Genomic DNA, 25,899 nt, shown 5'->3' on the forward strand with positions numbered 1-25,899 from the left:
ATTGGGTTCTGGAATAGAAAAAGGAGATTAATGGAAAAACTAGTGAAATTCCAGTACAGTCAGTAATTTAGGTAATATTATTACCTAAATTACCTGTGTAATTTGTTAGCTATGATAAATGTACTGTGGTTGTATAAGATATTGACATTAGGGGAAAGTAGGTGAAGGGTGTGTGAAAATTCTCTGCTATCTTTGCAACACGTGTAAATTTAATATTGTTTGAAAATATTAAAAAAGAGGGAAGGGGGTGGAGTTATGTAGGCCAATTAAAGCCTTGTCCTCCACTTTTTGAATTGAATTGTGAGGTAACATTTTCCTCCAAGGTTTATTTCTTTATTTTTCTTTTTCTATTATTTCCCGATCGCAGTGCAGAAAATGAGGAAAAACCAAAAAGCATAAAATAAAAAGCAAGCTACTTTCTTAACTTACAGAAATAGCCACTGTTCACATTTTGTTGTATATCCTTCCAGAAATATTTTTCTTATTAACATGTATTTTATTTTGTTAAATAAAAATGGAGTCATGTTATTAAAACAACAAAAGGAAAAAGAATTAGCTCTGAATCCAGACAGAACTAGGCTTCCACTGTAGCCCTACCTCTTCCTAGCTCTGTCATCTGTACAAGTTAACTCTTTTTGAACTTGCCTTTTATTCATGCAACAGTTTGTTCTTCAGGTATTTGTTGAGCCCTTTTCTAGGTTCTAAGGATACAATACTGAACAAAGCCAAATTCCTTCTCTCCTGTAGCTTATGGTCTTGTTGGGGGTGGAAGTAGTAAATATATGGGTTGATATAACTGACATGAGGATGAGTAAAGCTAAGTGAAAGGATACAGAATGATGGTTAAAGAAAGGATTGTGCTATTTTATAAAGTCAGTGAAGGCATTTCTGATAAGGTGACACTAAGAAATCTGAATAAAGTTAGGAGCTGATGCCTGAGGTGATAGCTTTCAGGCAGAGAAAGGAACAAGTGTAAACACTCCGTGGTGAGAGCATGCCTCATGTGCTCAGGGAACAGTCAGAGTGGAGTGGAGTGAGCAGGAAAGAAAGTGGTAGTATTTTAGTGGAGACAAGTGAAGGACCAGATCAAGTAGGGTGCTGCAGGCCAGGAAATGACTTGAGACTTTACTCTGAGGTTGAGCAGAAAGGTGATGTGATCTTGTTTATGTGTTTAGGGAGAGAATAGATTGTAGGGAGCAGTGGGCAGGGTCATGAGAGGGATACCTTTTAGGAGGCTGTTACAGTTGTCCAGGCAAGAAATGTTGACTGGGACTGGGATTGTAATATTGGAAGTAATGAGAAGGGTATGATTCTGAAGATATTTTCAAAATAGAGCTGACGTCATTTGTTGATACTTTGGTTATAGTATGTGAGAGAGAGAAGAGTCAAGGACGATAGCTAGATTTTGACACATTGAGAAGTAAGAGTTGGTACTTACTGAGGTAAAGACTTCTGGAAGTCATGTTTGGAGTTAAAGTTAAATGCTTGTTTTTGGAGCTGTTAACCTTTGAGACCTGTTTGACCTCTAGGTAGTGATATGGAACAGGCACTTGTATTATTCTGGAATTTAGGGGGAAACTTAAGGCTGGAGGTATAAATTTATGATTCACCACCATGTAGATTGTGTTTAAGATTTTAGATAAAATGAAATCATAAGAGGAGGAGGCATAAAGAGGAAGATTCGCTGAAGATTGAAACCAGGGACACTTGAAAAAATTGGAAGTTGGTCAGTGAGGAGAATTCAGTAGGGAGTTTGGGAAGGAGAGCCAAGTGATGGGGGTCTGGAAGCCACATGAAGAATATGTTTTTAAAAGTAACACATGATTACTGTGAAATGTTGTCTTTATGTGAAATAAGACGAGAGTAAGAATGACCTCTGGACTTGGCAACACAGAGGAAGCGGGTTAACTTGGCAGGAAGAGCTTCACTGGCATGGCAGGCCTGAAAGACAGATTGGAGTAGATGCTGGAGTGGGTCAGACAGCTGAGGAAATTTCAGGCCCAGATGATTTCCTGGTGATTATATCAAATAGTTGTTTGGAATTGTGCTGTAAAAGGGAACAGAGAAGTGGAACTATAGCTGGAAGAAGACATTTAATAGCACTGTTATTGACCAAAGGGACATTTTGATAGGTTGGCTTCATTTTAAGAAGAGAACAGATGTAGGAGATCTAGCTCACTAGTTAAGAATTGGGGTTTACAGTTAGATAGCTAGGACTTAAATTTGACCCAACTGTTGTGTAGTTTTGTAACCTGAAGGGAAAATTACTCAGATTCTCTGAACTTGGTTTCATCACCTATAATTAGTACTGAAATCGAGACCTCATAAGGATGAAACGTGCTCATGCTTGTAAAGAACACGTGTTATACTTTTTGGTATCTCTAATAGAGTTTGGCCTATTGTCATTCAAACAATGGGATGAAGAGTCTCCATACTAATACTGATGTAGATTTCTGTTTAATCCACTAATATGTATCTATACTAATTACCTGTCTGTCTGTCTATCTACCTATCTATCTGTGCTACATATTTTCCTTTCCCTTTGTTAATTAAGGAGAATAGGGGATAACTTAGCTTAAAATTGACCAAGAGCAGTTTTTAGATGGTGTGCTGGCAGTGTGGATGGGTGGAGGAAAGAGGATTTAACTTCAACCACCAGAAGGTGGTAGTTATTCACAGAAAAGTGCACTTGCATTTCATATTGGCATGTTTTGGTTCCTCCTAGACTGAACTGGCAAACATTAAATACTGTCTTGAAACATTTCATATTGGTTGTGGGTTGAGTTAGTTCATTACACAAACAGGTTACTATTCATTTCTTCCATCATGCTTTATTTTTATTGGTTGTTTTGAATAGAATTAATACATTTTTAGAGCTGCCAAAAACAAATGCTTGTTGGGCTGTGATCAGACACTTTATCTTTGGCAAGCTCTTGAGGACTTGCTTGATTCTCATGCTTGTCTTGCTTACTTAAGTTCATAGAAGTTTCAAATGATAAAAACTTTTGGCTGATTAATTTCAGAAAAACTCTGATTAAGCCTTTATCTATAGAATGGCATAAATATTATTTCTGTCCTTAAACCAGTTTTAAAAACAACAAAGGTGAGTAATTTTATATTTTATTCCTAAATCTAACTTTCAAACTCAATTATCCTAACCCAGTGAAGTTAAATAAATTCTGGCCTTTCTAGTACCTTAATAAAATTAATTAATGGCATAAATAAAATAAATAAATAAATAGCAAAGATAGAATTAATTTAAAATTAATTTAAAGAAGGCCCAGATTTCATAACCTGTGAAGTATGGTGAGTAACAGAGCTTCCGTTTCCCTTGTGTCTTCTCTTCGGGGCAGATAGCTTCTCTGCCCGTGAAGATTTCAACCAAAAGGAAATTTTCCAGGTGTACTGGGATTTGTTCTCTGGGAAGATTTAGGAAATGATCAGAAATTACTTTCTTTCCACTAACACAGGAGGGAGTAAGGGGCTATCAAGTTTCTTTTTATGGGGGTAGATGTTTTTGGTATACTGTTTTACTCTTAGTTATTTTCCTTTCTATTTCAGAGTCTGATAAAGAGGAGAAACCACAAAGTATTGTCATACCCAAGGAAGTGACACCAGCCCTGTGCTCACTAATGAGCAGCTATGTCAGTCTCTCAGGGTCAGAGAGTGAGCCAGAAGGTAAGTCATGGCATCAGTTGTTGCATGTGGGTTTGTTTTGTTTTGTTGCTTTTGCCTGTGATACATGCTGTGCATCAGTAGCATTCATTCATGTCTGTATCTGAGGAAAGATGTGTCATGTACATTCTTTATTTGATATTGAAACTGCTATTTCACTTGATTCAGAAGTAAAGTTAACATGGGATAAAAAAAGAAATGGAGAAATGTATTGCTATTCTGGGAGAAAAAGGCAGACATAATACAGTGAAAGACTGAGAAGAGAGACTATTGACTAATGGAATTGAAGAAAATTCTAAAAGATATAGCAAAGAAAGTTAATTTCTTCTCCGTACTCTCCATGTTTAGCACCTTTGATAGGCATAAAGAGATCCTTTATGAAAGAGAGAATGATGGACTTTCTTCAGTATGTGTAGGGTACTGCTCTTCATAGAGCAGATTTACGTAAATTACCTCTTTGGGGAACACAGCAACCTTATACTTGGTGGTTGCATCAGTATATATGTTTTAAAGGTTGGAAGAAATGGAATCCTCTCAGGAGTCTTTCTGAGACATCAGCAATGTTCAGGAGACATGTCTTACCCTTAAAGATGATGGTGAGCCAGCTTAATCACTAGCATTGCTTTTAGGGCCACTTTAGAAGAGCTGTGAGTAGGCCATTGGTCTGTTGCAGTGTTGCAATTCTTAACCCAATTTTCATATCAATAATCCAGCATATGTTTAGTGAATAAGCCTGTGTCCTGCTGTTCTGGAAACTGGACTCTGCATGGTAATTTTATTTACGGTTTACCAACCCTCAGAGAATGCATGTATATGTATCTCAGGACAAGATGAACAATCACAATAGGAGCTCTGCTGAAGATAAGAATGTAGAATGAAGAGAAGATTTTAATGTAATTGGATGAAGATGGCAGCACTTTTAATGCTGGCTAGGCTAGAGATAATTAATGTTTGTGTAGTTGGAAGATGTTAACAGGATTTTTCTATTTTTAAAATGGGCTCTGGCTTGTAATGATAGCTAGTTAAAAGCTATTTGAATTTTGGAATATAAACTACTTTGACTTTATCTGATGGTTGCCTCTTCTTGTTTTTTTTTGTTTTTTTAAAGAAAAACAGTATTTCTTTACTCTTGTTTCCATTACACTGATATGAAGATGGAGTTATTCTTTAAACACATATTTCATGTTTATCAGTTGTATTTATGACAGGTGATAGCAAAGAAAGCTGTTACCAAATTACTGAATCCATTAAAAACAAGCTTTCTTCTCTCTCTCTTAAGATAAACTTTTAATACTTTTATACTCATGTCTTCATTTTAGGCTGCCACCATTTTTTAATTAGAAGGAAGAAAAGAAACTGGAAGAGATCTTTGAGGTTCCACCCCTTCGTTTCATAGAACCTTAAGCTTAGAGAGAATAAATGTGAGCCCTGGCTGGTGAGGCTCAGTGGATTGAGCCTGAGCCTGAGAACCAAAAGGTCACAGATTCCATTCCCAGATTAGGGGACATGGCTGGGTTGCAGGCCAGGTCCCCAGTAGGGGGTGCACAAGAGGCAACCACACATTGATGTTTCCCTTTCTCTTCCTCCCTTCCCCCTGTCTAAAAATAAATAATTTAAAATAAATAAGTAAATTAAAAAAAAAGAATAAGTGTGCAAAGCAAGTATGTGGCTGAGCTGATGTAAAACCTAGTTTGACTTAAAAGTCTGAAGAAGCCAGCTACAATATATTGCCTTCCATTATAGCCTTACTCTGTGTGGCATTTGATATCTTCCTGCACAGGAATGCATAGCTTTTTCTTTCCAAAATTAAATTTATTGGTGTGACATTGGTTAACAATATCATACAGATTTCAAGTGTACATTTCTATGATACATGATCTGTATATTGCATTGGGTGTCCACCACCCAAAGTCAAATCATCTTCCATTACTATATATTTGGCCCACTTTACCACCCCATCCCCTTCCCTCTGGTAACCACCAAACTGTTGTCTGTCTTTGAGTTTCAGTTTTATATCCCACATCAGTGACATCAGATGGTTCTTAGTTTTGTCTAACTTATGTCGTTTAGCATGATATTCTCAAGGTCCATCCATGTTGTCACAAATTGCAGTATTTCGTCTTTTCTTATGGCTGAGTAGTATTCCACTGTATATATGTACTGTATCTTCTTCATCCAAACCTGTGTTGAAGGACACTGGTTGTTTCCATTTCCTTTGATAATAGCTATAGTAACAGCTGTGAGGTGGTATCTCATTGTAGTTTTAATTGGCATTTCCCTAATAGCTAGTTAAGTTGAGCATCTTTTCATGTACGTGTTGGCCATTTGTATGTCTTTTGGGAGAAGTGTCTGTTCATGTCCTCTGTACATTTTTTAATTGGATTATTTGTTTGGTGTTGAGTTGTATAAATTCTCTATATGTCTTGGTTATTATTAATCCCTTGTTGGAGTTTTTGTTTGCAAATATCTCCCATTAAATTGGTTGCTTTCATGTTTTGTTGTCAGTTTCTTTTACTATGTGGAAGCTTTTTAGTTTGATACCGTCCCATTCATTCATTTTTGCCTTTACTTCCCTTGCTTTTGGGGTCAAACTCATAAAATTTTCTCTGCGACCCAAGTCCATAAGTTTAGTACCTATGGTTCCTATATAATGTATTGTTTTAGATCTTATATTTAGGTCTTTGATCCATTTTGAATTAATTTTTGTACATGAGGACAAACTATAATGTAGTTTCACTATTTTGCATGTGGCTTTTCAATTTTCCCAGCACTATATATTATAAAGGCTTTCTCTTTTCCATTGTGTGCTTTTGCCCATGTACGTGTGGTTTATTTCTGGGCTCAATTCTGCTCCATTGGTCTATGTCTCTGTCTCTCTGTCTGTCTGTCTCTGTCTCTCTCTCTTTCTCTCTCTTTCTTTCTTTACCAGTGCCATGCTGTTTTGATTATTATAACTCTGTAGTATAATTGGAAATCGGGTAGTGAATTCAAATTATACTGGCTTCGTTTCTTTTTAATCAGGATTACTTTAGCTATTTGGGGTCATCTGTGGTTCCATAAAGATCTGATTTTTTGGTTTTTTTTTTTAATTTAAAAAATGACATTGGTGCTTTGGAGGGGATTGCATTAAATCTGTATATTGCTTTGGGTAATATGGCCATTTTAACTATGTTGATTCTTCCATTTCATAAACACAATATGTTTCCTTTTCATTGTGTCTTTTTCCATCTCTTTTAATAATGCTTTGTAGTTTTCAGTATATAGGTCCTTCATACCCTTTGCTAAGTTTTTTCCTAGGTGTTTTATTCTTTTGGTTGCTATTGCAATTGTTTTTTCTTTTAATTTCTTTTTCTGAAATTTTATTGTTAGTAAACAGGAAAGCAGTGGGTTTTGTATCCTGCAACTTTACTGTATTTATTGTTTCTAATAGTTTTTTGGTGGAATCTTTAGGGTTTTCTATATAGAGAATCATGTCATATGCAAAAAAGTGATATTTTTATTTCTTGATTCCCAATTTGGATGCCTCTTATATCTTTCTCTTGCCTTATTGCTCTGGCTAATACTTCCAGTACTATGTTGAATAAGAGAGGTGAGAGTATCTTTGTCTTGGTCTTGGTCTTAGAGGAAAAGCTTTCAGTTTTTTACCATTGGCTGTGGGTTTGTCATATATGGCCTTTATTATGTTGAGGCACATTCCTTCTATACCCACTTCATCGAGTATTTTAATCATCAGTGGATGTTGTATCTTAACTGCTTTTTCTGTATCTATTGATAAGATACGATTTTTATCCTTTGTTTTTTCTTTTTTAATAATGTTTTATTGAGTATACTGTTACAATTGTGCCAATTTTCCCCCTTTTGCCACCCTGCATTAAGCACCCTACCTTCCCTCAGGCAATCCCCACACCACTGTTCATGTCCATGGGTCATGCGTTTGTAAGTTCTTTGGCTACTCCATTTCCTATACTGTACTTTACATCCCCATGGCTATTAGGTAACTACTTATTTGGTCTTAATTCCCTCACCTCTTCATCCATTCTCCCCAACCACCCCCATCTGACCACCATCAAAACATTCTCCATATCCACAATTCCGTCTCTGTTCTTGTTTGCTTAGTTTATTTTTAGATTCAGTTGTTCATAGGTACATGTTTGTTGCCATTTTATTGTTCATAGTTTTGATCTTCTTAAATAAATCCCTTTAACATTTCATAGAATAATGGATTGGTGATTCTGAACTCCTTTAGTATTTTCTTGTCTGGGAAACTCTTTACCTGCCCTTTGATTCTAAATGATAACTTTGCTGGATAGAGTAATCTTGGCTGTAGGTTGCTGATTATCATGATTTTAAGTATTTCTTGTCAATCCCTTCTAGCTTGCAAAGTTTCTTTTTGAGAAATCAGATGCCAGTCTTATAAGAACTCACCTGTAGGTAATTAACTGCTTTTGTCTTGGTGCCTTTAAAGTTCTCTCTTATCTTTTAACCTTTGGCATTTTAATTATGTTGTGTCTTAGAGTGAGCCTCTTTGCATCCATCTTGTTTGGGACTCTCTGTGCTTCCTGGACTTGCATGTCTATTTCCTACATCAAATTAAGGGAGTTTTCTTTCATTATTTTTTCAAATACGTTTCCAATTTCTTCCTCTTTCTCTTCTCCTTCTGGCACCCTATGATGCGAATGTTGGAATGCTTGAAGTTGTCCCAGAGGCTCCTTAGACTATCCTCATGATTTTGGATTCTTTTTTCCTGTTTTTCTGTTGGTTGTTTTTTGTTTCTTTATGTTCCATATCATTGCTTTGATTCTTAGCTTCATCCATTCTACTGTTGATTCCCTGTAAATTGTTATTTATTTCCATTAGTATATCCTATATTTCTGTCTGAGTCTTTTTTATGTTGTTGAGGTACTCATTAAGTTCCTTGAACATCCTTATAACCAGTGTTTTGAATTCTTCATCTGATAGATTGCTTATCTCCATTTTGTTTAGTTCTTTTCCTGGAGTTTTGATCTGTCCTTTCATTTGGGTCATATTTCTTTGTCTTCTTATTTTGGCAGCCTCCCTGTGTTTGTTTCTCTGTATTAGGTAGAGCTGCTTTGACTCTGTGTTATGGTAATGTGGCCTATGTAGTAGGTGTCCTGTAGGATCCAGTGAAACAGTCTTCCCTATCTCCCAAGCAGGGTCCTTGAGGTGTGCCCTTTGTGTGGGCTGAGTACACCCTCCTTTTGTAGGTGAGCCTTGATTGCTGTTGGCAAGTCAGTGGGAGGGATTTACCCAGGCCAGTCAGCTTCGAGGACTGGCTCTGACTACTGATCACCAACCTCCACTCTCTGTGGAGGATCACCTCTGCAGGGGCAGGGTGGTCGTGTTCCAGTGTGGTCTGTACCTGTCCACTGGGTGCACAGGGTCTGGGGTTTCCTAGGTGGTGCAGGCCAGGATCAGCCACCACTTATATTCTGCCCGGGGCCACCCAGCATGAGCTACAAAGCAGTCTGTAGATGGCTGCTACTTTGCTGGGCTTAAAGGTTCCTAGATGAAGCCAAACTGTGGTGCAAAGCTGGCTGCAGCTAGTGCCGGGCCTGGGGTTGCTTAGCCAAAGGTATGTGGGCCTGGGAACTCACTGAGGCCGGCTGTTGCTTGAGAAAATTTAGGAAGGTATGAAGCCTGAGCTGAGACTACCCATTTATATGAAAAGGCCCCTTTTAACAGCTTGGATGGGCCGTAAGTTAGGTGGTGCAGAACCTTAGGGATTCACCAGGTTGCTGGAGTCTCAGATATGGCCCCTTCTGTTGGCTTTGTGGCTTTGTGGAGGGAGGACTCAGAAGAGGAACAGTGGCCTGCCTTTCTCTCTGGGGGAAGGCTGTCCCCCAGCTCTTGCCCTGACGCCGAACACTTCAGTTTCTCCTTGTATGCCACTGGTACCTTTCAAGCTGCTACCCCAGTGCTGGATCTCAGAGGGAGTGAATCTAAGTCCATGTGCAGGGCCTTTATGAGGAACCGCTTGGGAATCCAGTGGTTCCTTCACTAACTCAAACCCCGCTGGTGTTTACAGCCAGAAGTTACGAGGATTAATCTTCTTGGTACTGGATCCCTGAGCTGAGGGGCCTAGTGTTGGGGTAGGACCCCTCACTCCTGAGATAATCCCTCCCAAATTTTTATCCACCACACATAGGTGTGAGACCCGCCCGTTTCAGGTCTCCACATCTCTGTGTCTTCTACCATTGTGGATGGATGTGGTTTCTTTAGTTCTATAGTTGTTGGTCTTCCATTCAGCTCGAATTCTGACACCTCTGAGTGATGTTTTTTCTGTAGTTAAGTTGCAGTTTTGATGTGGTTGTGTGAGGAGGCAAACTGTTTACTTCTGCTTCCATGTTGATCACTAGTCTTCCCTTTGTTTTGTTAATGTGGTATTACATTGTATTACATTGTATTAGTGTATTACATTGATTAATTTGTTTATTTTGGGCCATTCTTGTACCCCAGGAATGAATCCCATCCATTGTGGTGTATTATTTCTTTTTCCTGTGTCTATGAGGTTTTTTTATTTATTTGTTAATATACTTATTGATTATGCTATTACAGTTGTCCCATTTCCCCCCCTTCATGCCACTCCATCCTGCACACCCTCTCCCTCCCCCATTCCCCCCCTATAATTCATGTCCATGGGTCATACATGTAAGATCTTGGGCTTCTACATTTCCTATACTATTCTTACCCTCCCCCTGTCTATTTTCCACCTATCATTTATGCTACTTATTCTCTGTACCTTTCCCTCCTCTCTCCCACTCCCAATCCCCTACTGATAACCCTCCATGTGATCTCCATTTCTGTGGTTCTGTTCCTGTTCTAGTTGTTTGCTTAGCTTGCTTTTGTTTTTGTTTTAGGTGTGGTTGTTAATAAGTGTGAGTTTGCTGTCATTTTTACTGTTCATATTTTTTATCTCCTTTTTCTTAGATAAATCCCTTTAACATTTCGTATAATAAGGGCTTGGTGATGATGAACTCCTTGAACTTGACCTTATCTGAGAAGCACTTTATCTTCCCTTCCATTCTAAATGAAAGCTTTGTTGGATACAGTAATCTTGGATGTAGGTCCTTGCTTTTCATGACTTGGAATACTTCTTTCCAGCCCCTTCTTGCCTGTAAGATCTCTTTTGAGAAATCAGCTGACAGTCTTATGGTAACTCCTTTGTAGGTAACTGTCTTCTTTTCTCTTGCTGCTTCTAAGATTCTCTCCTTCTGCTTAATCTTGGGTAACTTAATGATGATGTGCCTTGGTGTGCTCCTCCTTGGGTCCAGCTACTTTGGGACTCTCTGAGCTTCCTGAACTTCCTAGAAGTCTATTTCCTTGGCTAGATTAGGGAAGTTCTTGATTATTTGTTCAAGTAAGTTTTCAATTTTTTGTTCTTCCTCTTCTCCTTCTGGTACCCCTATAGTTCGGATACTGAAACATTTAAAGTTGTTCCAGAGGTTCCCTAAGCCTCTCCTCATTTTTTGAATTCTTGTTTCTTCATTGTTTTCTGGTTGAATGTTTGTTTCTTCCTTCTGGTCCACACTGTTGACTAGAGTCCCAGTTCCCTTTCCATCACTATTGGTTCCCTGTACATTTTCCTTTGTTTCTCTTAGCATAGCCTTCATTTTTTCATTTAATTTGTAACCAAATTCAGCCAATTCTGTGAGCTTCCTGATTGCCAGTGTTTTGAACTATGCATCTGATAGGTTGGCTATCTCTTTGTTGCTTAGTTGTATTTTTTCTGGAGCTTTGAAGTGTTCTGTCATTTGGGCCTTTTTTTTTTTTTTGGCGCGCCTGTTATGTAAAGGGGAGGAGCCTTAGGTGTCCACCAGGGCTGGGTAACACTGGTGGCTGCACTGTGATGCTGTATGTGGGGGAGGGGTTCAATAGGGAGCAATGGCACTTGCTCCACACTCTGCCGGATTTCAGCCACTCCCTCTGCTACCCACAAACAAATTGGGCCCCTCTGGTGCTGATTCCCGAGTGGGTGGGCTTGTGCACGCTCTAGGCCCCTGTGGTTCTCTCCAACGAACTCTCCTGTGAGGCTGGGAGTTTCTCCTGCTGCCGCCTCAACCCCCACAGGTGTTTTCAATCAGAGGTTTGAGGCTTTATTTTCCCGAGCTGAAGCCCTGGGTTGCATGGTATGTTTTGCTTCCCCGAGGTTCCTCCCGGTTTATCTTTGTGTGAAAGTGGGGCTGCAGGGTCTGCCAGCCACCACCTTGTGGGGTCTGCTGGCTGCAGCCTGGCCTGCCCCGTTCCACAATCCGCCACCTCACTGGGTCCGCCAGCCGCCACCTTGCTGCGAGTCCTCTCCACCCCGGCTGCCCATCTCTGCCCCTCCTACGGGTCTGGATGAATGTTTCTTCTTTATCTCCTTGGTTGTCGGACTTCCATACAGTTTGATTTTCTGTCAGTTCTGATTGTGTTTTGTTTTAAATTGTTGTTGTCCTTCTTTTGGTTGTGTGAGGAGGCACAGTGTGTCTACCTATGCCTCCATCTTGGCAGGAAGTCCTGATATATTATTTTTTTCATGTATTGTTGTACTTGACTTGCTAGTTTTTTTATTTAGATTTTTGCATCTATATTTATCAGAACTGTCAGCCTGTAGAGGTTTTTCGTGTGTGTGTGTGTGTGTGTGTGTGTGTGTGTGTGTGAGATCCTTGCCAGATTTTGATATCAGGGTTGCTGGCCTTAGACAATGTTTTAGAAATTATTGCCTCTTCTTCAATTTTTTCAAAGAGTTTAAGAAGAATAGGTATTAAATCTTCTTTAAATGTTTGGTAGAATTCACTAGTGAAACCATCTAGTCCTGGAATTTTATTTTTGGAGAGGTTTCAGTGTCCTCCCAAAAGATGGTGTTTCAGTGTCCACTGTTGATCTATTTCTATTTTCCAGTTCTTCAGGATTCAGTCTGGGAAGGTTATATATTTTCAGGAACTTATCCATTTCTTGTAGGATATTGAATTTTGTGGCATATAGTCTTTCATAGAGTACTAATGTGATACTTTGTATATCTGTGATGTCTATGATGCTTTCATTTATGGTTTTGTTTATCTAGTCTTCTCTTGTGTTTTTTTTTTTTAGTCAGTCTCTCCAGGGGTTTGTTGATTTTATTAATCTTCTGAAAGAACCAGCTCTTTGTTGTATTTTTTTTTGTGTGTAGTCTTTTTGTTCTCTATTTCATTCTGTTCTATTCTACTTGTTTTTAAAGATTTTATTTATTTATTTTTAGAGAGGGGGAAGGGAGGGAGAAAGAGAAGGAGAGAAACATCAGTGTAGGAGAGAAACATCAACTGGTTATTTTTTGCACGCCTGCAACCCCGGCATGTGCCCTGACAGGAAATTAAACAGGTAACATTTTGGTTTGCGAAATGATGCCGATCCCACTGACCTACACCAGTCAGGGCTGTTCTAGTTTTTATTATTTCTTCTGCTAACTTTGGGTTGCTTTTATTCTTCTGTTTCTAGTTCTTTGGGATGTAATGTCAGGCCTGACTTGTGTGGCTCAGTTGGTTGAGTGCCCTTCTGCAAACCAACGGGTCACCAGTTCAACTCCTGGTCAGGGCACATGCCTGTGTTGCAGGTTCAGTCCCCAGTCAGGGTGTGTGCAGGAGGCAACCAGTCAGTGTTTAATTCACATTGATGTTTCTCTCCTCTTTCTCCCTCCCTTCCCTCTCTCTAAAAAATAAATAAAGTCTCCTTTAAAAATGTAATATTAGGTTGTTTATCTGGGATTTCTATTGCTTCTTGAGATAGGCCTATAATGATACAAATGTCCCTCTTATTACTGCTTTTGCTTGCAGCATCCCAGAAATTTTGATACATGGTATTGTCATTCTCATTCATCTCTGTAGATCTTTTGATATCCCCTTTTATTTTTTCTTTGATCCAGTCTTTTTTATTAGCATATTGTCTCATCTCCACATATTTGTGGGTTTCTTTACTTCCTTTTTGGAGTTTATTTCTAATTTCAAAGCATTGTGGTCAGAGAATATGCTTGAATTTGTTGAGCCTTTTTTTGTGTGACCCAGCATATATGGTCTAGCCTTGAGAATGTTCTGTGTACCCTGGAAAGAACATATAAGCTGATGTTCAGGGGTGAAAGGCTCCGAAGTGTCGATTAGGTCCATTTGGTCTACTGTTTCATTTAAGGCTGATATCTTTTTTTTTTTTAAGGTCTTATTTATTTATTTGTAGAGAGAGGGGAAGGGAGGGAAAAAGTGAGGGAGAAAAACATTGATTAGCCATCTCTTACACATACCCTACTGGGAACCGAACCTACAACCCAGGTATTTGCTGAGATTGAACTGGTGATCTTTTTGCGTTGCAAGCTGACGTCCAATCAAGTGAGCCACACCGGTCAGGGTTTAAGGCTAATATTTCTTTATTCATTTTCTGTTTGAATGAGCTCCCTACAGCTGTCAATGGAGTATTTAGGTCACCAACTGCAATTGTGTTCTTGTCTTATCTCCCTTTAGTTCTGTTAGTACTTGCTTTATATACTTCGGTGCTCCCTAATTGAGTGCATATTTATTGAGAAGTGCTATGTTTACTTGATGTAGTGTCTCTTTATCATTATAAAATGTCCTTCTTTGTCTCTTGTTACCTTTGTTGTCTTGAAATCTACTTTGTCAGATATAAGTGGGTACAGATCACTAGCAAATTTGTAGCTTTCAATATTAATTCTGGGCTATGGAATAGGGTATTGACACATAGAGACTTTGGAATAAATAAATGAAGGAAATAAAGTGGGCCTTCTCTGAATCATTAAACAGCATTTAGAAGTCTGCTTATTTAGTTGTATTCTAAATGGAGAGGAGCAGTCTAAATCTCACAGATGTTAACAATTATATCTTTACAGTTAAAATCTATCTCAATTTAGGGATTAACACAAAAGTATATAGTGGATCTTAAACATGAGTAGTGATTTTCTGGAAAGAGTTTTAAATGAGGAAAGGGGCCCTGAAGAAGGAAGTAAAAGAAGAGACTGTGCCTGGTTCGGGGGCTGTCAGAATCATTAAGATATATAGGGGTGGGCGCAAAAGTAGGTTTACAGTTGTGAGTATGCAAACAGTGTTTGTTCTGGTATTATTACTTATTAATTATTGTATTATTTTCCATACATCTGTAAACCTCCTTTGGTCCCACCCTCCACAAAGCAAACCAAATATGAACGAGTAGCATTTTCTTTTTTTTTAATGTGTTTGCTAAATGATTATGCTATTCCAGTTGTCCCATTTTTTTCTCCCTTCTATTCCCCTCTGCTCTGCACCTCCCCTCCCACCATTATTCACCCCCACTTAGTTCATGTCCATGGGTCATACATATAAGGTCTTTGACTCCTCCATTTCCCATACTATTCCTAACCTCCCCCTGTCTATTTTGTACCTACCATTTGTGCTTCTTATTCCATGTACATAGTCCCCCATTCTCCCTTCTTCCCCCTCCCCACTGATAACCCTCCATGTGATCTCCATTTCTGTGATTCTGTTTTGGTTGTTTGCTTAGTTTGTTTTTGTTTTTGTTCTTTAGGTTCAGTTCTTGATAGTTGTGAGATTGTTGTCATTTTACTGTTTATATTTTTGTTCATCTTCTTTTTCTTAGATAATTCCCTTTAACATTTCATATAATAAGGGCTTGGTGATGATGACCTCCTTGAACTTCACCTTATCTGGGAAGCACTTTTCTGCCCTTCCATTCTAAATGATAGCTTTGCTGGATAGAGTAATCTGGGGTGTAGGTCCTTGCGTTTAATCTTCGGTAATGTAATTATGATGTGTCTTGGTGTGTTCCTCCTTGGGTCCAGCTTCTTTGGGACTCTCTGAGCTTCCTGGAACTGTATTTCCTTTGCCAGATTGGGGAGGTTTTCCTTCATTGTTTTTTCAAATAAGTGTTCAATTTCTGGTTCTTGTTCTCCTTCTGGCTCCACTATGATTCGGATGTTGGAACGTTTAAAGTTGTCCCATAGGTTCCTAAGCCTCTCCTCATATTTTTGATTTCTTGTTTCTTCATTCTGTTCTGGTTGAATGTTTATTTCTTCCTTCTGATCCAAACTGATGATTTGAGTCCTGGTTTCCTTCCTCTTCAGTGTTGCTTTCCTGTATATCTTCCTTTATGTCACTTTGTATAGCCTTCACTTTTTCCTCTATTTTGCAACCGAACTCAACCATTTCTGTTAGCAACCTGATTATCAGTGTTTTGAATTCTGCATCTGATAGGTTTAGTTCTCGTTGCCTTGTTGCTTAGTTGCCTTGTGCTTAGTTCTTTTTCTGGAGTTTTGATCTGTTCTTTCATTTGGGCCATATTTCTTTGTCTTATCACACCTGTTATGTTGTAGGGGGTGGAGGCTTAGGTATTCACCATGGTAGGGCAGCCCTCTTTGCTCCATTTTTGCGCTGTATGTGGGGAGGGGTGAGAGAGGGAACAATGCCAATTGTTTGGCACTTGCCCCACTTTCGGTCACTTCCCTCACTTCCCACAAGTGGATTGTGCCCTTTTAGGTGTTGATTCCCAGGTGGGTGGGTTTGTATACATTGTAGGACCCATGGGCCTTTCCAACAGACTCTCCTGTGAGACTGGGAGTTTCTTCCACCTTCTCAACTGTCACAACCACCACAGAATTTTACAGCTAGAAGTTTTCAGTTATTTTTCTGCGCTGAAAAGGTTTCATGGTCTGTCTTGCTCCCTAGTTGTTCCTCCCAGCTCATCCATGTGCGAATGTGGGACCACCCAGTCCACCTCCCCCTCTACCGCCTGGTCCATCTCCTTGCCATGCATCCTCTCTGCTGCACTTTGCCCCTCCTACTAGCCTGGATGAATGTTTCTTCTTTACCTCTTTGGTTGTTGGACTTCCTTGCAGTTTTTCTGGCAGTTTTGGTGGTTTTTGCTTTTAGATTGGTTGTTATCCTTCTTTTGGTTGTGCGAGGAGGTGAAGTGTTTCTGTGTACGCCTTCATCTTGGCCAGAACTCTCTTTAGATTTTCTATTTTTTATAAAGATTTTATTTATTTTGGAGAAGGGAAGGGAGGAAGAAAGAGAGGGAGAAAAATTTCAATGTGTGGTTGTCTCTCATGTGCCCCCTAATGGGGACGTGGCCCGCAACTCAGGCATGTGCCCCAGACTGGGAATCGAACCAGCAATCCCCTGATTCACAGGCTGGCACTCAATCCACTGAGCCACACAAGCGAGGCCTTGAGTCATTTTTTTGTGAATGGTGTCTTTCAAAAGAATTTTTTTTTGTTTTATCTAAGTTGTCTAATTTATTGGCATAAAGTTATTTATAATATTTTCGTATACCATCTGTAGGATAAATACTGGTGTTCCTTCTTTGATTTGTTATTACTAATTGGTATTTGTTAAATCTTTATCAGTCTTGCTAAGTATTTATTAATTTCATTAATCTTTTTAAGGAAATGACTTCTGGCTTTGTCAGTTTTTCTCATTGTGTGTTTCTAATTCATTGATTTTCAGTCTTTATTATTTCATACCTTCTCACTTTCTACATCATTGAGTTTAGATTTTTCTTCATTTTTTGAAAAATTATTTTATTGTTCAATTACAGTCGTCTGCATTTTCTCCCCACCCCTCTACCCAACCCCATCCAAACCCACCTCCCTCCCCCGCCTCCACCCTCCCCCTTGATTTTATCCATGTGTCCTTATAGTAGTTCCTGAAAACCCTTCTCCCCACTATCCATTCGCCTCTCCCCTCTGGCTATTGTTACATTGTTCTTAATTTCAATGTCTCTGATTATATTTTCTTTGCTTTTTTCTTTTGTTGATTATGTTCCAGTTAAAGGTGAGATCACATGGTATTTGTCCCTCACCACCTGGCTTATTTCACCTAGCATAATGCTCTCCAGTTCCGTCCATGCTGTTGCAAAGGGTATAAGCTCCATCTTTCTCTCTGCTGTGTAGAATTCCATTGTGTAAATGTACCATAGTTTTTGGATCCACTCATTTGCTGATGGGCACTTAGGTTGCTTCTAGCACTTGGCTGTTGTAAATTGTGCTGCTATGAACATTGGGGTGCATAGGTTCTTTTGGATTGTTGTTTCAGGGTTCTTAGGATATAATCCCAGCAGCAGAATTGCTGGGTCAAAAGTCAGTTCCATTTTTAGTTTTCTGAGGAAATTCCATACTGATTTACAAAGTAGCCACACCAGTCTGCATTCCCACCAACAGTGCAACAGAAAAGGATTCCCTTTTCTCCTCATCCTCTCCAACATTTGTTTGTTGATTGGTTTATGTTGGCCACTCTGACTGATGTGAGATAGTACCTCATTGTGGTTTTAATTTGCATCTCTCTGATGGCTAGTGATGCTGAGCATCTTTTCCCTGGGCCCTCTGTATGTCTTCCTTGGAGAAATGTCTGTTCAAGTCCTTTGCCCATTTTTTAATTGGATTGTTTGTCTTCCTGGAGTGGAGTTGTGTGAGTTCTTTATGTATTTTGGAGATCAGGCCCTTGTCTGAGGTATCATTGGCAAATGTGTTTTCCCATACTGTTAGTTCTCTTTTCATTTTAATGGTGTTTTCTTTAGCCATGCAGAAGCTTTTTATTTTGATGAGGTCCCATTTGTTTATTCTTTCCTTTATGTCCGTTGCTTTAAGGGATGTGTCTGTGAGGATGTTGCTGCATGGAATGTCTGAGATTTTCCTGCCAATGTTTTCCTCTAGGACTTTTATGGTGTTACAACTTATATTTAAGTCTTTTATCCACCTTGAATTTCTTTTTATGTATGGTGTAATTTGGTGATCGAATTTTTTTTTTCACGTAACTGTCCAGATCTCTCAACACCATTTGTTGAAGAGGTTATCTTTGCTCCATTTTATGCTCCTGCCTCCTTTGTCAAATATTAATTGACCGTGAAGACTTGAGTTTATTTCTGGGCTCTCTGTTCTGTTCCATTGGTCTATGTGCTTGTTTTTATGCCAGTACCAGGCTGTTTTGATGACAGTGGCCTTGTAATACAGTTTGATATCAGGTATTGGGATCCCTCCTGCTTTGTTCTTCTTTCTCAAAATTGCTGCAGCTATTTGGGGTCATTTATGGTTCCATATGAATTTCTGAAATGTTTGTTCTGTATCTGAAATATGTCATGGGTACTCTAATAGGGATTGCGTTGAATCTATAAATCGCTTTGGGTAGCATGGTCATTTTGATGATGTTAATTCCAATCCATGAGCATGGTACATGCTTCCATTTGTTTGTGTCTTTCTTAATTTCTTTCTTCAGTCTGTGTAGTTTTCTGAGGACAGGTCTTTTACCTCCTTGGTTAGGTTTATTCCTAGGTACTTTATTTTTCTTGTTGCTATATCAAATGGGATTTTTTTCCTGATTTCTGTTTCTGATGTTTCATTGCTAGTGTACAAGAATGCCTTTGATTTCTGAGTATTGACTTTATATCTGGCTATTTTGCCAAATTCATTTATTAGGTCAAGCAGTTTTTTGGTGGAGTCTATACAATTTTCTGTGTACACTATCATGTCATCTACAAACAGTGACAGTTTCATTTCCTCCTTTCCAATTTGGATGCATTTTATTTCTTTTTCTTGTCTGATTCCGGTGGCTAGGACTTTCAATACTATGTTAGAGTCAGACTCATAGACTTTCAATACTATGAAAGTCTCACTACTAGGAGTATTGAGAGAGGGCATCCTTGTCTTGTTCCTGATCTTAGTGGGAAAGCTCTAAGTTTTTATCCATTGCATATGATGTTGGCTGTAGGTCTCTCATATATGGCCTTTATTATGTTGAGGAATGCTCCCTCTATTCCCACTTTGCTGAGTATTCTTATCATAAATGGGTGCTGTACCTTATCAAATGCTTTTCCGCATCTATAGATATCATCATGTGGTTTTTGTCTTTGCTTTTGTTTATGTGGTGTATTATGTTTATTGATTTGCGAATATTGTACCGTCTCTGCATCCCTGGGATGAATCCCACTTGGTCATGGTATATGATCTTTGTAATGTATTGTTGCCTATTTTGTTGAGGATTTCAGCATCTATGTTCATCAGCGATATTGGCCTGAACTTTTCTTTCCTTGTTATGTCTTTATCTGGTTTTGGGATTAGGGTGATGTTGGCTTCATAAAACAAGTTTGGGAGTCTTCCATCTTCTTGAATGTTTTGAAATAATCTGTGGAGGGTGGGGTTTAGCTCTCCCTTAAATGCTCTGCAGAATTCTCCTGTGAAATCATCTGGTCCAGGGCTTTTGTGTGTCTGGAGTTTTTTGATTACTGCTTCAATTTCATCAGGTGTTATTGATCTGTTCAGGCTTTCTGCTGCTTCTTCATTGAGTTTTAGAAAGTTATATTTTTCTAGAAATTTGTGTTTCACCTAGGTTTCCACATTTCTTGGCATATTGTTCTTCGTAGTAATTTCTTACAATCCTTTGTATTTCCATGGTATCAGTTGTAGTCTCTCTCCTTTCATTTCTGATAGTGTTTATTTGGATCGTCTCTTTTTTCTTGATGAGCCTGCTCTAGGGCTTGTTGATTTTGTTTATCTTTTCAAAGAACCAGCTCCTGGATTCATTGAGTTTTACAATTGTGCTTTTAGTCTCTATGTCATTGTACTCTGCTCTGATCTTGGTTATTTCTTTCCTTCTCCTCGCTCTGGGCTATCTGGTTGTTATTCCTCTAGTTCTTGTAGGTGTAGGGTTAGGTTGTTTATTTGAAGTGTTTCTCTTTTTTAGTTAGGTCTGTATCACTCACTATGCACTACCTTCCCAGGACTGCCTTTGCTGTGTCCCATAGGTTTTGGGTTGTTGTGAGTTCGTTTTCTTTTGTTTCCAGAAACTTTCTGATTTGTTCCCTAATCTCATTCTTCACCCACTCATTGTTTAAAGCATGCTATTCAATCTCCATGTTTTTGAGTGTTTTGGGGTTTTTTCCTTGAGATTTGTTTTGTAGTTTCAGTCCCTTGTGGTCTGAGAAAATGCTTGATATTATTTCAGTTTTCTTGAACTTACTGAGGCTTGTTTTGTGTCCTGTCATGTGGTCTATCTTGAAAATATTCCATGTGCATTTGAAAAGAATGTGCATTTTGCTTCTTTGGGATTAAAGGCTCTATATATATCAGTTAAGTCCATTTCATCTAGGGCATTGTTCAATGCCACAATATCCTTGTTGATATTTTGTTTGGAAGATCTGCCCATCTTTGACAGTGAGGTGTTAAAATCCCCTAGTATAATTGTGTTGCTGTCAATATCTTTCTTGAACTCCTGCAAGATTTTCTTTATGTATTTGGGTGCTCCTATGTAGGGTGCATATATATTTACAATGTTTATGTCTTCTTGGTGGATTCTTCCTTTGAGTGTTATGAGGTGACCTTCTGGGTCTCTCTTTATGGCCCTTTTTTTGAAGTCTATTCTGTTTGATATGAGTATTGATACCCCTGCTTTTTTTCCCTGTCCAGTTGCTTGGAAAATTTGTTTTCCCTTCACTTTCAGTCTTTGTAGGTCTTTTGTCCTGAGGTGAGTCTCTTGTAAGCAGCATGTGTGTGGGTCATGCTTTCTTATCCATTCAGCTATTCTATGTCTTTTGATTGGAGCATGTAATCCATTTATGTTTAAGGTTATTATCGATAGGTAGTTATTCATTGCCATTTTTTCCTACCTGTGTTCCTCTCTCTTTCTCTTTTCCTTCCTTTCCTTAAAGCAGTCCCTGTAGCATCTCTTTCAGAGCTGGTTTGGTGGCGGTATCTTCTTTTAGACTTCTTTTGTCTGGGAAACTCCTTATTTCGCCTTGTATCTTGATTGAGAGCTTTGCTGGGTAAAGTAGTCTTGGTGGCAGGCCTCTGGTTCTCATTACTTGGAATATTTTTTGCCATTCTCGTCTGGCTTGGAGCATTTCCATTGAGACGTCAGCTGCTTGTCTATATTGGGGCTCCCTTGTATGTTACTTCCTGTGTCTCCCTTGCTGCCTTTAAGATCCTCTCTTTTTCTCGGAATTTTGCCATTTTAATGATGATGTGTCTTGCAGTGGACCTCTTTGGGTTCCTCTTGATTGGGACTCTCTGTGATTCATGGATTTGGGTGACTTTTTCTCTCATCAGATTAGGGAGATTTTCCATCATTACTTATTCAAACAGCATTTCTATTCCTTGTTCTTCCTCTTCTCCTTCTGGTGTCCCTATTATACAGATATGATAGGTTTCATGTTGTCCTGCCTTTCCCTTAACCCCTCTTCATTCTTTCTTAGCCTCTTTTCCTTTTCTTGCTCATTCTGAGTGTTTTTGTCTAGCTTGTCCTCCAGTTCGCTGATCTGATGATCCTCTGCTTCATCGAGCCTGGTTTTGATTCCTTCTACTGTGTTCTTCAGTTCAGAAATTGTATTCTTCTTTTCCTCTTGGCCCTTGTTGCTAGTTTCTATTTCCTTTTTCATGTTGATAGAGTTTTTCAGTGAGTTCATTGTAGTTTCCCTGTAGTTTTTGGTAATTCTGTGTGAGCTCATTAAGCTTCCTTATAACCAATTCTATGAACTCAATATCTGATAGTTGACTTGCCTCTTTTTCATTTAGCACTGTTTCTGAGACTTCCTCCTTTTATTTCATTTGGGGATTGTTTGTCTTCCCATTGTTTGTGAGACTCTTCCTGATTGCCTGTGCTTCTTGGGTTGCTCTGTTCTGACCCCCTGGGTTAATGGCATAAACTTCTGTGGTAGAAAACCTGTGAGATTCAGTGGTATAGTCTCCTTGATCTCCCAAGCTTACTGATGTTGGGCTGTGGGTTATGTTGGCTCTGTGTATGTCTTTGGTTTTTGGTTCTTGTTGCTTCTTTTTTTTGTGGGTGTTTCCCACCAGCTGGTTATCTGAGGGTCAGTCTGTCCCCCACTTCTTGTTTTCTGTTGTGCATGTGTGGGCAGGATGTGTTGGAGCTGGTTCTTCCGTGTGTACAAAGTTTTGAGGCTTTTCTCTTGTTCTTGTTCAGTTGTTTGTTCTTAATAATTTCTTCACTATTTAGTTATATTTCCAAATATGTTGGGTTGAGTTAGTGTGACTTCCACTCCCTCCTTCACCTTCGTCTGTCTTAGATGTTGGTGTTACCTTTGTTGGTGGGTTTCCTCTTCCAGGAGGTATCCTGGTGTTCATAGCTTCTACCTATTCTTTATTATGATCGGTTGTCGGGGGAAGGTGAAATGGTTTAAGGGCAGCAGGATTGTATTCTATGATATTTAAAGTACCAGCCCTTCGAGAAGAGATAGGAGATCGTTTGGATATATATAGTGTTAACCATGATATTTCACCACTTAGTCACTTTTTAGAAAGGGTGGAAAGAAGATAAGACTCTTGTTGTCTTTGGGGGGGAAGGATTGTGAGTTGGATGTAGAAAGCTGTGAGCTTTTGGGAGGTCAGATTATGAGGTAAAGTGAGAGTAAAGGGTAGAAAATAGGTGTAATGTGTGAGAGAATACAGTTAACCACAACATAATAAAGTTCAGGAAACAGTGAAGTGGGCTGAGATCCAGGAGAAGTTCTGTGTAGTATTTACAGATGTATGGAACAGCTATTATTTACAATAGTAATGGAGCAACAATCATATGAAAGAATCTATGTGATCTGGATAACTAGAATACGGAGTATAAGTCCTAGAGTAGTGTGCTAATGGAACCCAAGTGAAGTGAAAGACAGTTAATTAACAATACACTGTGAAAGAGAGAACAAGGGGAAGCCAGTCAAACAATGCAAATTAACTAGTCAAACGAAGAAGACTAAACAGAAAGAAGAGAGATACAAAAATAGTAATAAAATGAGTGATGTAAGAATAATGAAAAAATAATAATACAAATATACAATAACCTGCAAGTTCTCTAGGGTAGCAAAGTGAAATTTGTTTCACTATCTCAGGTGTTGGGGTGCCCCCTCTTTTGATCCAACTCTGGTCTTTTCACAGCTCCAGGTTTTACTGGAAGGAAGAGGAGATATAAAGGGAGAGAAAGAAGGAGTAGAACAAGAAAGCAGGAAAGAGGGGAAGTAGGTGTTAAAAGAAAGAAAAAAGAATAAAAAAATAATAATAAAGAATTACTTTAAAAAAAAATCCAAAGAAACAAAAAAACAAGCCTGGTGGCTTTAAACTGGCCAAGCCAGTTTTGCGGGTCTTTCTGCCTGCATCCAACTCCAGGGGCCTAGCCCAGCTCTTCTTTCCGGACCAGCACTTGGGCAGCCTCCAGCCCAGCTCTGCAGAGGTCCCCAGACCCACAGGTTCAGGCACTCACCCTCCTCCAGGCTATGGGTGTGCACACGGGGGCCCTTCCATAATGCATACTCTCCCTGGTCGGTGGCTGTGGTCTCAGCCACCCCCACCCCCACAGGTATTCAACCCACCCCGCCAGTGCCTCAGATTTGGGCTCGATACCCCTAAAGCCCCTCGGGAGCTCTGGGCAGCCAGGTGGAGAGGAGACTGGAGCTGCTGCTGCAGGAGAATTCCCCAAAGTGTCCCTGAGGGTCTTTTTCTTTTTGAGAAAATCCTCCTCAATCCTGCTGCTGCATACAAGGAAGGGCCTGTCCTCTTGCACAGCCCACCTCTCCAGCTAGACTGGGGACTGTCCAGGTCAGGGCCCCACACGGCCCAACTCTCAATTTTCCCCATCCTACGCCCACAGTCTCTGTGTGTTTGCCACTTCGTCCTTGTTCCCCTCCCTGTGACTTCAAAGAAACAGGTCTCTTGGTGCTGCTCAAGCCTTGTTTGGCAGGGAAGCTAGCTGTTTGCTCTCTCCTAGGAGTCCTCCATCAGGCCCGCGGGCACAGGCCTGGGGCTGCATTTGCCCTGGTCCCTGTGCTGGTCCCAGGGACCTTTTTGTCCTGAAGCAGTCCCCTTACCATCTGTTTTTTCAGTGTCCTCAATACTTTTTGGTCTTCTGCCTTCATAAATGCTGGGGTACTGTTGGCTGTTCGCTTTGTTTCTCAGTAGATAGGGTAGGTGTTTCACCCATGTGCAGGGAGAAGTGGACTCTGGTCCCACCTATCTGGCTGCCTTCTTTCCTCTTCTTCATTTCTAATAATGAATACTCAGCTATAAATTTGCTTTCATATATTACTTTAGCTGTATTGCATAAATTTGACACATTATGGTTTTATCATTATTTCAAAATGTTTTTGTAATTTCCCTTGTGATTTTTTCTTTAACTTGTAAGCTATTTAGAAGTATGCTGTTTAGTTTCCATGTATTTGGAGGTTTTCTAGGTAGGTTTCTGTTACTGATTTTACTTTTAACTATGTTACGTTCAGAGAACATCCTCTGTATGCTTTCAGTTTTTTTCTATATAATTGAGACTTGTTTTATAGCCCAATACAAGGTGAATGTTGCATGAATTTGATGACGCAAACATACTTTGTCAGTTTTAGTTTTGTTTTAGTCAGTTTTGTTAGTGGTACTCAGGTCTTCTCTATTCCTGTTCATTTTCTAATTGTTCTTCAATCACTGAGAGTACAGCATTCAAGTTTCCAACCTTAATAATAGACTTCTCTTTCAGTTTTGTGAGATTTTGCTGTATATGTATATATTTTTTAATCCTCATTCGAGGATATATCCATTGATTCCAGTGAGGGAGGAGGGGGAGAGTGAGGGAGAAATAAGTGAGAGGAACAGCCATCTGTTCCCTCCCCTAAGTGCCCTGACTGGGGCTTAATTCACAACTTAGGCATGTGCCCTGACTGGGAATCGCGCTGCATGACCATTCTGTTTCTGGAAAGATGCTCCAACCAACCAAGCCACACAGGCCAAGGTGCTGCATGTTTATTGACACCTGTTATTAGCTGTTATTGTTCTGTGTTCTTGAGAAATTGATTTCTTTATCATTATGAACTGTCCCTCTTTATCCCTGGTGATAGTCCCTGTTCTGAACTCTTCTTTGTTATAGCCATTGATACTGATATAAGCCATTCCAGTTTTCTTATGATTGGTGTATGCTTGATATCTTCTTCCATCCTTTACTTTTAACCTGTGACTTGATATGGGCAGTCTTTGCACTGTTCCTTGGTAACTAAGATTTCATCTCAGTTCAAATTGTATAAAGCGAGGACTACCTATCATTCAGAGCTTGGTTTTCTTATTTTTGTATACATCATAGTTATTACTCTTTTCCCCCAAATCTGATCTCAACCCTTTTAATTAGGGTGTTTAATCTATTTACATGTAATTATTGATAATGGTTTGTTTCTTTTTGTCTCATTTGTCTTTGTTCTATTTTCCTTTTATTGCCTTTGGATTAATTCTGT

General features: G+C 39.3%; 1 protein-coding gene across 1 annotated transcript in view; it reads left to right on the forward strand.

The window, feature by feature from the left end:
- Positions 1 to 25,899, forward strand: part of NUFIP1 (nuclear FMR1 interacting protein 1) — a 68,236-nt gene that overhangs the window by 32,996 nt on the left and 9,341 nt on the right. Inside the window, exon 8 of the mRNA XM_024569518.4 lies at positions 3,562 to 3,678. Coding sequence (XP_024425286.1) covers positions 3,562 to 3,678 — 117 coding nt within the window. The remainder of the gene's footprint in view (positions 1 to 3,561; positions 3,679 to 25,899) is intronic.

This window comes from Desmodus rotundus, chromosome 13, assembly GCF_022682495.2.
Source record: "Desmodus rotundus isolate HL8 chromosome 13, HLdesRot8A.1, whole genome shotgun sequence".
Classification (NCBI taxonomy): Eukaryota; Metazoa; Chordata; class Mammalia; order Chiroptera; family Phyllostomidae; genus Desmodus; species Desmodus rotundus.